General features: G+C 48.7%; 1 protein-coding gene across 1 annotated transcript; it reads right to left on the reverse strand.

The window, feature by feature from the left end:
• Nucleotides 1-4,938: 4,938 nt before the first annotated feature.
• Nucleotides 4,939-6,933, reverse strand: LOC112090833. Its single transcript, XM_024163074.1, has 2 exons — nucleotides 6,221-6,933; nucleotides 4,939-6,124 (listed from the first exon to the last, which is right to left on the reverse strand). Exons 1-2 carry the CDS (start codon nucleotides 6,931-6,933, stop codon nucleotides 4,939-4,941), a joined length of 1,899 nt encoding a protein of 632 aa, XP_024018842.1.
• Between the last annotated feature and the right edge of the window lie 4,776 nt (nucleotides 6,934-11,709).

Here is an 11,709-nt window from a genome sequence, read left to right on the forward strand (position 1 = left end):
ATCGCTCGTCCAGGTGTCCGGCACATTTTCCCCCACAACAACTACCCCCTAAGTCGAGGGCTCCTTTTAGGTGGCCTCGAGCTTTGGTTCGGCCGTACTTCCGTGCCTCGGGTGTGGGGAATCGGTCCCGAGCCTTCACCCGTAATGCTTATCTGGATGCTTCGGATTTCCTTCGGGGGACGCAACCGTCGCGTCGGTTGATTCCCTATGATGATGTAAGGCCTCATTTTAAAAGGACAAGTGCGAGCCTTTGGATTGTGACTCTTTCGTTTCCCGCCCTCGTTTGTCACCGTCAGATCTAGGCAGGACCCCTTACCGCTGGATCTAAAATGTCTTCATCCGACGGTCAGGGGCCGAGGACTTTCGCCCCTTTAAATACCCTCTTCAAACCAAAAAACCATTTTTTTTCAAAAATGCAAACAACCCCCCCGTACCTGCTGAATTGCCCTTTGCTCCGTCAAAATCCTTCTCCACAGAACCTCGATTCGTACTTCTTACTTCTCAAGGCATGTCGTGAAGTTGCATTCAACCTGAGGTTTTCTCCCTCCCTATGATGACGTAAGGCCTCATTTTAAAAGGACAAGTGCGAGCCTTTGGATTGTGACTCTTTCATTTCCCGCCCTCGTTTGTCACCGTCAGATCTAGGCAGGACCCCTTACCGCTAGATCTAAAATGTCTTCATCCGACGGTCAGGGGCCGAGGACTTTCGCCCCTTTAAATACCCTCTTCAAACTAAAAAACCATTTTTTTTAAAAAATGCAAACAACCCCCCCGTACCTGCTGAATTGCCCTTTGCTCCGTCCGGTTGATTCCCTATGATGATGTAAGGCCTCATTTTAAAAGGACAAGTGCGAGCCTTTGGATTGTGACTCTTTCGTTTCCCGCCCTCGTTTGTCACCGTCAGATCTAGGCAGGACCCCTTACCGCTGGATCTAAAATGTCTTCATCCGACGGTCAGGGGCCGAGGACTTTCGCCCCTTTAAATACCCTCTTCAAACCAAAAAACCATTTTTTTTCAAAAATGCAAACAACCCCCCCGTACCTGCTGAATTGCCCTTTGCTCCGTCAAAATCCTTCTCCACAGAACCTCGATTCGTACTTCTTACTTCTCAAGGCATGTCGTGAAGTTGCATTCAACCTGAGGTTTTCTCCCTAAAATCCCTTTTTCACCAGTAAGCTTCATCATCCTTTGTTTGTTTTGCTTACTCACGGGGGGTTTGTTCTTTGTTTTTCTGGTTGATTTACATATGTATGGAAATACGCAGAACGTAGAAGTTAGGGATACTTACTCTATTTTACTTTGCCGTATAGGACAATTCTGTTTCCATTTACTGTTGTCTGTGTTCTTCTGGTTTCTGAGGGACTTGAAATTTTATGAACACTCACCGTTACCATTCTCATATGAATGGTCGACGTCAAGTCGAGGCGTATGATAAGTCATCATTTAGAATAGTCACCCTTTTCTTCCTCTCGACGTTAGGATTTTAACTCAGCTCATTGCCTTTTTAATCATCAGAACGATGGCCCAAAATTCCCCCAGTCGAGAGGATTCTTCCGTCGTCCGTCTAGACTCCCTTTCAATGGTGGAGATCTCATGGTCTTCTTCGTCTTCAAGCATCAACTCCGTGCTGAGAGACATAGAAGACGTCGGGGCCGGATATGAAGCCAGATATGTACCAGGCGACAGCTTCAGTAGTGAATTTGGCAGCGTAGAACGGATGTTGGACGAGGCGGTAGAACGGATCCCCTTCACGAGGGGCAGTATAGGCGGGGTGGTTGCCTCGACAGTAGATGCCTCCCTGGTTGCCACAAGTGGTGATCCAGATAGGCCCTTTTTTACCGCCGATGTTGTGGCGTCAAGGGTCCGAAATAAAGGTATCATCCGGGCTGTAAAGGAGGGATGCATCGATGGGAGGTGGTTTGAATACCTCCTCCCGGACATGTATTTTAGGACTAGCATGCCGCCGACCGGGTACCTCCCGATTTATACTAGAGCCGTTACGGCGGGGATGACCCTCCCAGTTCATCCTTTCGTAAAGGACTACTGCCATTTTTATGGCATTTCCCCCGCTCAATTAGCGCCGAACTTCTGGTACTGCTTTGCCGGTGCCTGGATTTTGTGGCACCAAAAGTTTGATATGGAACTCCCTGTAGACGAGTTCCGGTTTATGTACAAACTATGCCACATCGCCAAGTGTGAGGGGTGGTATTTTTTGAGCGGACACGGGAGATCTCAGCCCAGATTCGGGAAGTTGATACTAGGGATTCCCTCGTCATCATGTAGGTGGAAACCCATGTTTTTCATGATTCGTGGGCCATTCAATTTTCCCCCCAACGACCGCCTGCCACGTCGAAGGCAAGTGCAAGCGGCGTTTGGGAACATGGGTGAGAATTTTGGCTTTCTTTTACCTCACTTCGCCTTTTTCTTTTCCTTCGTATGCTGACAATCTTTCTTCTTTTTCAATTAACCAGGACCGGCCGAAGTTCTCTGGGAAGCGAGAATCGAGAAGGCCTTTTCGTACTCGTCCGAGGTTCGCCATATAGATACCCTCCTGACCCAGGCCAACCTTCGAGGTGCCGGGTTAATCCTTGATCTCCCTGACCCCGCTAATTTAGACGTCGTCCGTCAATACTTTCACCTAAACGACGAAGGTATTTTTTGCTTTCAACACCCTTCTTTATCGTGGCTTGGGTTTTTTAACTGCTGACTATATCTTAGTCTCGTCGTTTCCTATAGAAATGGTGTCTTTGATGATCCAACTCCTTGGCAGCCAGCAATCCGGGCCGGGCCAGCAGCCGCCGTCGAATCAACAACCCCCACCGAGCCAGCAGCCCCCGTCGAAGGGAAAGGAGAAAGCTAGCTCTTCTTCCCACGTGCCGAGGAGCAAGAAGACCAAAGGCCCTTCGGGGTCGGAGATAGATCCGGTGCGAAAAGAGAGACGCAAGGAAAAAACGCCGGTGGTAGAGACGTGGATGCCGACGGTCCCTATTCCTGACGTTGACATCCCCCTGGCGCTGAGAAAGTGCGTACTTATTCCGGGGGCTAAAATTATGGATCCCAAGTTTCAAGTCCCGGACGTATCTGACGCCGAGATTGGGGCGATGCTAAAACTTTTCCCTCGCTTCTTCCTCGTCTTTCAGGCTCTCTATGAGTCTTTCCTCGAGCCACACTGGGTCGCTGCCACCCAATCTTCCTTGGTCGACCGTCAGCGCAAACAAATCTCCTTCCAAATCCACGTAAGATCTTGTCGAGAGCTTTTTTTTTCTTCGTTCTGACCTTTGACTTTTCAGAGCCTGGTCTTTTCCATCCTTAACCTCCTTGACCTAGTTAAGGTTGAGGAGCACGATAAGGAGATGAACGACGTGGAAGCCAAGCTCAACTCCCTTGTTTCCGATGCCAAAAAATAGCTAGATGATGCCGTCAAGAAGAGGGACGTGGCCTTGGCCAAGCTGGCGAGTTTGGAAGACGAACTAGCAAAGTTGAAGGCTGAGGTCGAGAATCTCACGAAGTGGGCAGACCTGTCCGATAAAAAGTTATCTAAAGCAGCTGGGGAAGCAGAGAAGCGTTTTGCTGAGGGGAAGAGGGAAGCCGAAGCAGAGGCTACAGCTGCCTTTGATGCCAGGCGCGCCGAGATTATTGAGGAGTTCAAGGCTTCTCAGGAGCTCACTGACATCCGTACCAAGGATTTTCAGTCCGCGGGTCAACAATTTGTCGATCTGATTAAGAAGGAGCGTCCTGAGTGGGACTTGAGCTTCCTTTATAACTCTCCTCCTCCTGCTGGCGATGACAATGTTTCCTCGCCTGGTAACGGTGATGAGTTGGTGGCTGGCGGCGAGGCTTTGCTTTGCAATTTGTTGTTTTTAGAAAATTCCTTAGAATTTTGCTAAGTGTCCGTATTTTCTCATTGGAGAATTTGAAGCTGATTTCACCCCTTGGGGTCGTCACCTTAGAAAAATTCCTTAGAATTTTGCTAAGTGCTCGCTTTCCCTCCTTGGAGGATTTGACGTCGATTGTACCCCTTGGGGTCTTCGCCTTAGAAAATTCCTTAGAATTTTTCTAAGTGCTCACTTTCCCTCCTTGGAGGATTTGACGTCGATTGTACCCCTTGGGGTCTTCGCCTTAGAAAATTCCTTTGACTTTTGCTAAGTGCTCGCCTTTCCTCCTTGGAGGATCTGATGTCGAATTTACCCCTTGGGGTCGTCTTGCCAGGTTTTTAGTGATTTGTGGACCTCTATCCCCCCATGTCTGTTTGATATAACTTTGGTTTTTAAGCAGACATGTTGTTAAGGGGTGAATTCCTTTCTTTCTGCAAACATATCAATTTATTTAATTTGTAGAGAATATACAATTGGGATGTGTAAGAATTACATACACTATTGGTAGTACAGCCTTAGCTGTTCTGCATTCCATGGGTGTTGAATTCTCTTGCCGTCGAGGCTTTCCAAAATGTAGGTGCCAAGACGTAGTACTTCCCTTATGCAGTAGGGCCCTTCCCAAGTTGGGCCCAGTGGACTAGTATTTTTGGGTTTTGTACTCTGCGTTACCCTTTTTAATACTAGGTCCCCTGGGACGAACTTTCTTTGCCGTACTTTCTTGTTGTAATATCGTGCTGCTATTTGCTGATAGGCGGCGAGACGCAGTTGGGAGTCAAGCCTTTTTTCTTCCAACAAGTCGAGTCCTCCGTTCATGCCTTCCGTGTTGTCGTTATCGTTATGGACAACGGTTCTTAGAGTCGGCATTTCAATTTCTACGGGGAGAACTGCCTCGACGCCATATGCCATGGAGAAGGGTGATTCACCCGTAGTAGTTCGGCTCGTCGTTCTGTATGCCCATAAGACCTTGGGAAGTTCCTCGGCCCATTTTCCTTTTAGATCGTCGAGTCTCTTTTTGAGGGTATACTTTAGTATTTTATTGACCGCCTCGACTTGTCCGTTAGATTATGGATGGATTGGCGCCGAGAAATCTTTCTGAATGCCCAGGTTGTCGTAGAATCTGCGTGTTGAGGCATTGTCGAACTGCTTTCCGTTGTCGGATACTATTGAGTGGGGAACCCCGAACCTGCATACGATGTTATCCCACATGAATTTGGTGCAGGCTGCTTCCGTGGTTGTAGTTAGAACCTTTGCCTCCGCCCACTTCGTGTAGTAGTCCACTGCGACGATTGCAAATTTAAAGCCTCCGGGTGCAAGATGTAATGGCCCGATCAGGTCAACCCATTTGGCAAAGGGCCATGGACTGAGAATGGAGGTTAAATTTTTTGGGGGTGCTCTAGGAATTGTGGCATACCTTCGGCATTTGTCGCAACATCGGGCGTACTGGAAAGCGTCCTTTTTTAGCGTGGGCCAGTAGTATCCTTGCCTTAAAACCTTTAGAGCCAAAGATTGCCCCCCAGTGTGGTTACCACAGACTCCTTCATAGATTTCGTGGAGGACCTTTTGGGCTTCGGCATTATCCAAGCACTGCTGTAGAGGGGTTGAGTAGCCTCGTTGGTAGAGCAAGCCGTCGTATAATAAGTACCTAGCAGCTCTATACCTGATCCGTCTGGCTTCGTCTTTATCGTTTGGCAGTTGTGCGTCCATTAGGTATTGGATGAGTGGCGTCATCCAATTTTCACCTGCTTGGACGATTAATGCCTTAACTTTTTCTTCAATAGTCGGTCGCTCCAATTCTTCGATGGGAACGACGTCTAGTGTGTCGGACTCTCTTGAAGATGCTAGCTTTGCCAGAGTGTCGGCGTTTGCATTTTCGGTTCGTGGTATCTGGAGTATCTCGTAGTTTTTGAACTTAACGAGTTCTTCCTTTACCTTCCGTAAGTACGCTCCCATTTTCTCGCCGCGCGCTTGATATTCTTCTTTTACTTGCCCGATGACTAATTGAGAATCGCTGAAGACACTGAGCTTTTCGATCTTTAGGTGGCTGGCCAATCGTAGTCCTGCGATTAGCGCTTCGTATTCCACCTCATTGTTCGACGTCTTGAATTTAAATCGAACCGCCGAGGTAATCTTGTGGCCTTCTGGGCTGATCAACAAGACGCCAGCTCCTGACCCGCTTTCGCTCGACGCTCCATCTACATAGAGCTTCCATTCTATAGTCTCGACTCCTTCAGGCGTGGTGGGAGCCGGCCTATGGGAGAACTCGGCTAAGAAATCGGCCAACGCTTAGCCCTTGATCGCAGTTATTGGCACATATTTTATGTCGAACTGGCTTAGTTCTACTGACCACTTGAGGAGTCGACCGGAAGTTTCGGGCTTTTGTAGAGCCTGTCTCAACGGGTGGTTTGTGAGAACCCGTATGGTATGAGATTGGAAATAGTGCCGAAGCTTTCTGGATGCTACCATCAGGGTGAGGGCTAAGCGCTCCATTTCGCTGTATCTTGATTCGGCGTCGAGGAGCCTCTTACTCACATAGTAGATTGGCAATTGTACCCTTTCTTCTTCTCTTATCAGTACGGAGCTTACGGCGTGTTGGGATACGAAGAGGTATAGGCTGAGCTCTTCGTCGGGATTTGACTTTGCCAAAATTGGGGGCTTGCCCAAATGTTCCTTCAATTTCTGGAAGGCCTCTTCGCATTGCGGTGTCCACTCAAAATGCCTGCTTCCTTTTAAAGCGTCGAAGAAGGGGACATATTTGTCTGTCACTTTTGATATAAATCTGTTTAAGGCGGCGACACATCCTGTTAACCTTTGTACTTCCTTTGGTTTAGTTGGGGACTGCATATCCTGTAGGGCTTTAATTTTTTCGGGGTTTGCCTCTATCCCGCGGTTGCTGACCATAAAATCGAGGAATTTCCCAGACCCCACTCCAAAGGCACACTTTTGGGGATTAAGTTTCATGTGATATTTTTTCAGTACACCAAACATTTCCCCCAGATGGTCGATGTGTTGGCTGGCCCTGGCGCTTTTCACAAGTATATCATCGACGTAGACTTCCATTGTCCTGCCGAGCTATTGAGCAAACATTTTATTTACGAGCCTCTGGTAGGTAGCCCCCGCATTTTTTAGTCTAAAAGGCATCACCTTGTAGCAGTAGAGGCCCCTGTCGGTTATGAAAGACGTGTGCTCCTCGTCGGCTGGGTGCATGGGAATTTGGTTGTATCCGGAGTAGGCGTTCATAAAACTCAGCATCTCATGTCCCGCCTTGGCGTCGACCATTTGGTCTATCCGTGGGAGTGGGAAGTCGTCCTTTGGGCAAGCTTTGTTGAGATCGCTGAAGTCGACGCATGTTCTCCAGTCCCCGTTGGGTTTGATTACTAGAACAGGGTTTGATACCCAACGTGGGTAGCGGGCCTCCCTGATGAAGCCATTGTTGATTAGCTTGTCGATCTTTTCTCTCAGCGCTTCATATCTCTCTGGGTTCATCGGTCGACACTTCTGGCGTTTGGGAGGATATGAGGGGTTGACGTTTAGGGAGTGACTGATAACTTCAGCATCGATCCCTTCCATGTCGGCATGATTCCAAACGAAAACATCTAAGTTTTTTCTGAGGAAACTCTCGATCTTAATTTTAAGGGATGGGGCTAAGTCTGAGCCTATTTTCAGCACTCTGGCGGACTTACCTTCATCAACTTGAATTTTCACCAATTGCTCGATGGGTTGAAACCATGTGACCTCCTCTTGAACCCTGGGGTCTATGTCCTCGACGGGGTCCTGATAAACCACCCTAGCCTCCTGCCTTCCCGGCTAGTCATATGCGCATAGGGCATCGGAGTATGCAACCCTAGCTTCGTACTGGTTGCTCTTTATCTCGCCCACACCATTTGGGGTATAGAACTTGACCTTTTGGTGGTAGACGGAAGTTATGGCCCTTAGCGCCTGAAGGATTGGTCTTCCAATCACGGCGTTGTATTGGAAGCCTCCTTTTATAACCACAAAGTTGGCCATTGTGGTAGCCTGTCGGGGTTTTTCTCCGGCGGTTATAGGCAGCTGGATGGTCCCCTGGGGGATGACGGAGTCCCCGGTGAAACCATATAGTGGCCTGGAGGTCTTTTCCAATTGTTCCTTTTGGATCCCCATTTTCTCCAAGCAGTCGGAGTATAGGAGGTCCACCGAGCTCCCATTGTCTACCAGGATTTGGCACATGGTGTGGTTTCCTATCATGGCTTCCAACACCAAGGCGTCGTTATGGGGGAAATGAACCCCATTGGCATCATCCTCGTTAAAGGCCACGTCGGTGTGGCTGTACCTTGGGGTTTTTGCAGCGGAGACGCTCCAGAATCGCTCATGGTAAACCCCCTGGCCTCATGGGCATAGTCCTTCTGAGACCTCCTTGAGTCTCCTCCTATATAGGGACCACCGAGGACAGTCAGTATGACGCCGACGGGTTCGCGATCCTCTGGACGCTGGTTCTCCTCTCGGCGTCGACCGTCATTTTGCCCACCATGACCGTCATTTCGAGGTCTCCGTTCGGCCCTGAACTCTTGTAACCTTCCCTCGCAGATCACTCTCTCGATTTCATCTTTGAGGTCGGCGCAATCGTTGGTGTGGTGGCCGACATCGCCGTGGAACCTACAGAATTTCTTCTGGTTCTTTCGGTTGGGATCTTACTTCATTGGTTCCGGTCGGCGCAGTAAGTTCCCGCGGCCGACCTGATTGAAGACCTCCTCAACTCCTACCGTTAGCTCGTGGTAGGAATCATATTTTTGGAATAGTCGAGGCTTACGAGTATCCTCTTGCCTCGGCTTCTTGGCTTCTAGAGCGCTCGTCGTCGCGGCGGGTTGCTTATCTCCGCTTCCTCCGCCTCAACGCTTCTTCCCATCCTGTTTCACAGGCGTCGACCCTTGTTCGGTTCCTTTATTCTTGTTGGACCTATGCTTGGGGTCGTTTGCGTCCGCCTCTTCGGCGTTGGTGTACCCCTACGCTCGCGCCAAAAATTCCTTGTAGCTGGACGGAGGTTTCCGGTTCAGCTCTCTCTTGAAGGGGGTAATTTTCTTCATGCTAGATAAGGCCCTCATCAGGCCCTCTCTATCTGTTATATCCATCGTGGCGGCGACAGCTTCCCCATATCTCGCGAGCCATTCCTTTAGTGACTCGTTCGGCTTTTGGTATATCGTCGTCAGATTCTGCTTTGGGGGGACGTACTTTTTGACCCCTATGAATTGGAGGGAAAACGCTTCCTTCAACTCATCCCAGCTCGAGATAGAGTTTGGCCTCAGCGTCCGGAACCATCTTCGGGCAGAATCCGTTAAATGGTTCCGAAAGGCTCGGCACATGATCTCCTCAGCATAACCGTGCAAGAGCATGTGCCCTGTGTACATCTCCAAATGGCCGTCGGGATCTCCTCGCCCATCATACGGTGGGATCGACGGTGACCTATATTTATCGGGGAGAGGGGGCGCCATTATTTCTTCGGTAAATGGATGGTCATGTGTGTGGCTGGGTGTGATGTCGACATTTACCACCTCAGCCACACGACCTATATTCTTTTTTAGACCTGCCACGTCCTTCGTCAGTTTTTGCTCCAGGCTGGCCACACGTTCTATGATGGCGCGTGCTTCTTCTGCTGAAATGGCCGAGCCAGCTACTCTCGACGCTTCTACCCTCTAAGCGTTGGGTCCGCCCCTGGCCTGGCCGCCTGCCTGTACTGATCCTGAGTCTCCTGGCGGGTTTCCTCCTGGATTCTGGGAAAGTACCTCAGGGTTTCCTAGACCTCTTGGTACCCGGTCCTCGGGAGCTCAGAGTCCGGCGGCCCCCAAACGGCTGCCAGAGGATTGGGAAGGCCGAGGCCTAGGAGGGCCCGGTGATTCTCGCTATCCCCGGCTCCCTCTTGGATATGTGGGTGGTCACCGGGGTTCGGGTGTCCAGCCATGGCAGATCCTTGCGGCCTCGGGGCGTCTTCTAATGGTGGCATGGAGTTCCTTCCATCTAAGCGCTCAACCTCGGTCATCAAGCCACGTACCAGCTCAGTGAGAGTGGTCAGTTGGGCCTGCATCTGCGCAGGATCCGGCCGTGGCGCGCCCGGGGGTGGGGCTTCATCTTCGATCGGGCGTAGATCTCCTTCCATCCCGTTACTCCCTGGATGGATGGCGGCTTCGTCCGTCTATCTCGGAGGCGTGTTTGCTAATTATGTTGTTGGGGTTCGAACGCTTTCGGTCCCCAGTGGAGTCGCCAATTGTTGACGGTGATTTCTCACCAACAAAAACTAGCCGGGTTACCTCTTGGTCTCCCTTTGGATTACCGGCCTATGTGTTGAATGTGTGTGAAAGTTTATTGTTTTGGGATGTGCATAAACAAAAAGACACGAAATTTTATAGTGGTTCACTCCGTAAAATTAGAGCTACATCCACTGTGGTTGTATATTTCTTTTTGAGGGGATTTACAATTTACATCAATTGTTATCTCTCACTCTCCTTCTTTTTCAACCCCCTCCTTGTACGGGGTCTTCTTCCTTTTATACTGGGCTTTCTTCGCCAGGTGGGTTTCCTCCTGGGCAGAAGCACTCAAGTGCTCTCCCTTTTTAGGCCCAGACGTAGCCCACTAATCAGCACTGTTCACTCAGCCAATTAGTCTTCTATTACGGCTCTGTGCACCCCTGTAACCCTATCCTGTTCCATGTGGGGCGGTTTAAAAGCTTGCAATTAATGCCTACTGACGTCCCTCATCTTTGTACGCAACTTGCCACGTCCTCCAGAGAGCGTTCCCCTCGTCGCCAGCGACGCCGCTTAGCCCAATCGTCCTTCTTGGTAGTTGATTCTGCGGTCGAGGGATCTTTGTGCCTTACGCTCGACGGCACGATCTGTCGACGCCAGAAGGAATCATCGCCCTGGGTGGGGCTTCGTGCTTGGGCTCTTTAGAGCTGTAGACGTCGAGGGTTGTTGCTTGGCGGGGAGTAGTTAAGGCCACGTGTCGCACTATCGCTCGTCCAGGTGTCCGGCACATTTTCCCCCACAACAATAACAATAATAACAACAATAATAACAACAACAACAATAATAATAATAATAATAATAATAATAATAATAATAATGATGATAATAATAATAATGATAATAATAATAATGATGATAATAATAATGATAATAATAATGACTCTTTCATAGGATTCCAAAAATTTCTCCCGCTCTTGAGAAGCCCGCAAGAATAGAGTTGATGCTCCCACATCCATAGCATGAGTAGTTTTGCAAGTGAATGATTTGAAATTCGAGTTATTTCACGGAATAATGTATATATTGAGCTCGTAATGGTACCTCCTAATCCTAAAGTCACTCTATTGCTGAAGAAGGAGCGTGTTCTTGGGCCATCATAGAAACATAGATAGGGTCGATGACGGAACGAATAACGAAACTTTACGACAGCTTTTTCATTTATTATTATTATTATTATTATTATTATTATTATTATTGTCGTCTGATGCTAATGATAATAAACACGAATTTTATAGTCCTTTCCCATAGTCATATGCAATCCTTTGTCTTCGCACAAAATTATAGCATAATTTTAGTACACTGAATCATACGGCCATGAATTTAAAATTATTTGGTGGAGTAAAGAATACTCCTCTAACTCCACAAATGATCAAATCGTCAAGCTGGTTTGTTGATTATCCAACACCTCATTTAATATCTTTGGTGGGTTCTCTTCTATTGCCTGTAATCTGAAATGGGTAGGTCATATTGCTTCCACGAACATATACAATTTGGTCACTGTCACGTGAACTCTTCTTCGTGTCATGATCAGAGAGAAGACAAACCCAAGCACTCCCACGAGATCATG

Source organism: Morus notabilis, unplaced genomic scaffold (assembly GCF_000414095.1).
Source record: "Morus notabilis unplaced genomic scaffold, ASM41409v2 Scaffold827, whole genome shotgun sequence".
In the NCBI taxonomy this organism is placed as follows: domain Eukaryota; kingdom Viridiplantae; phylum Streptophyta; class Magnoliopsida; order Rosales; family Moraceae; genus Morus; species Morus notabilis.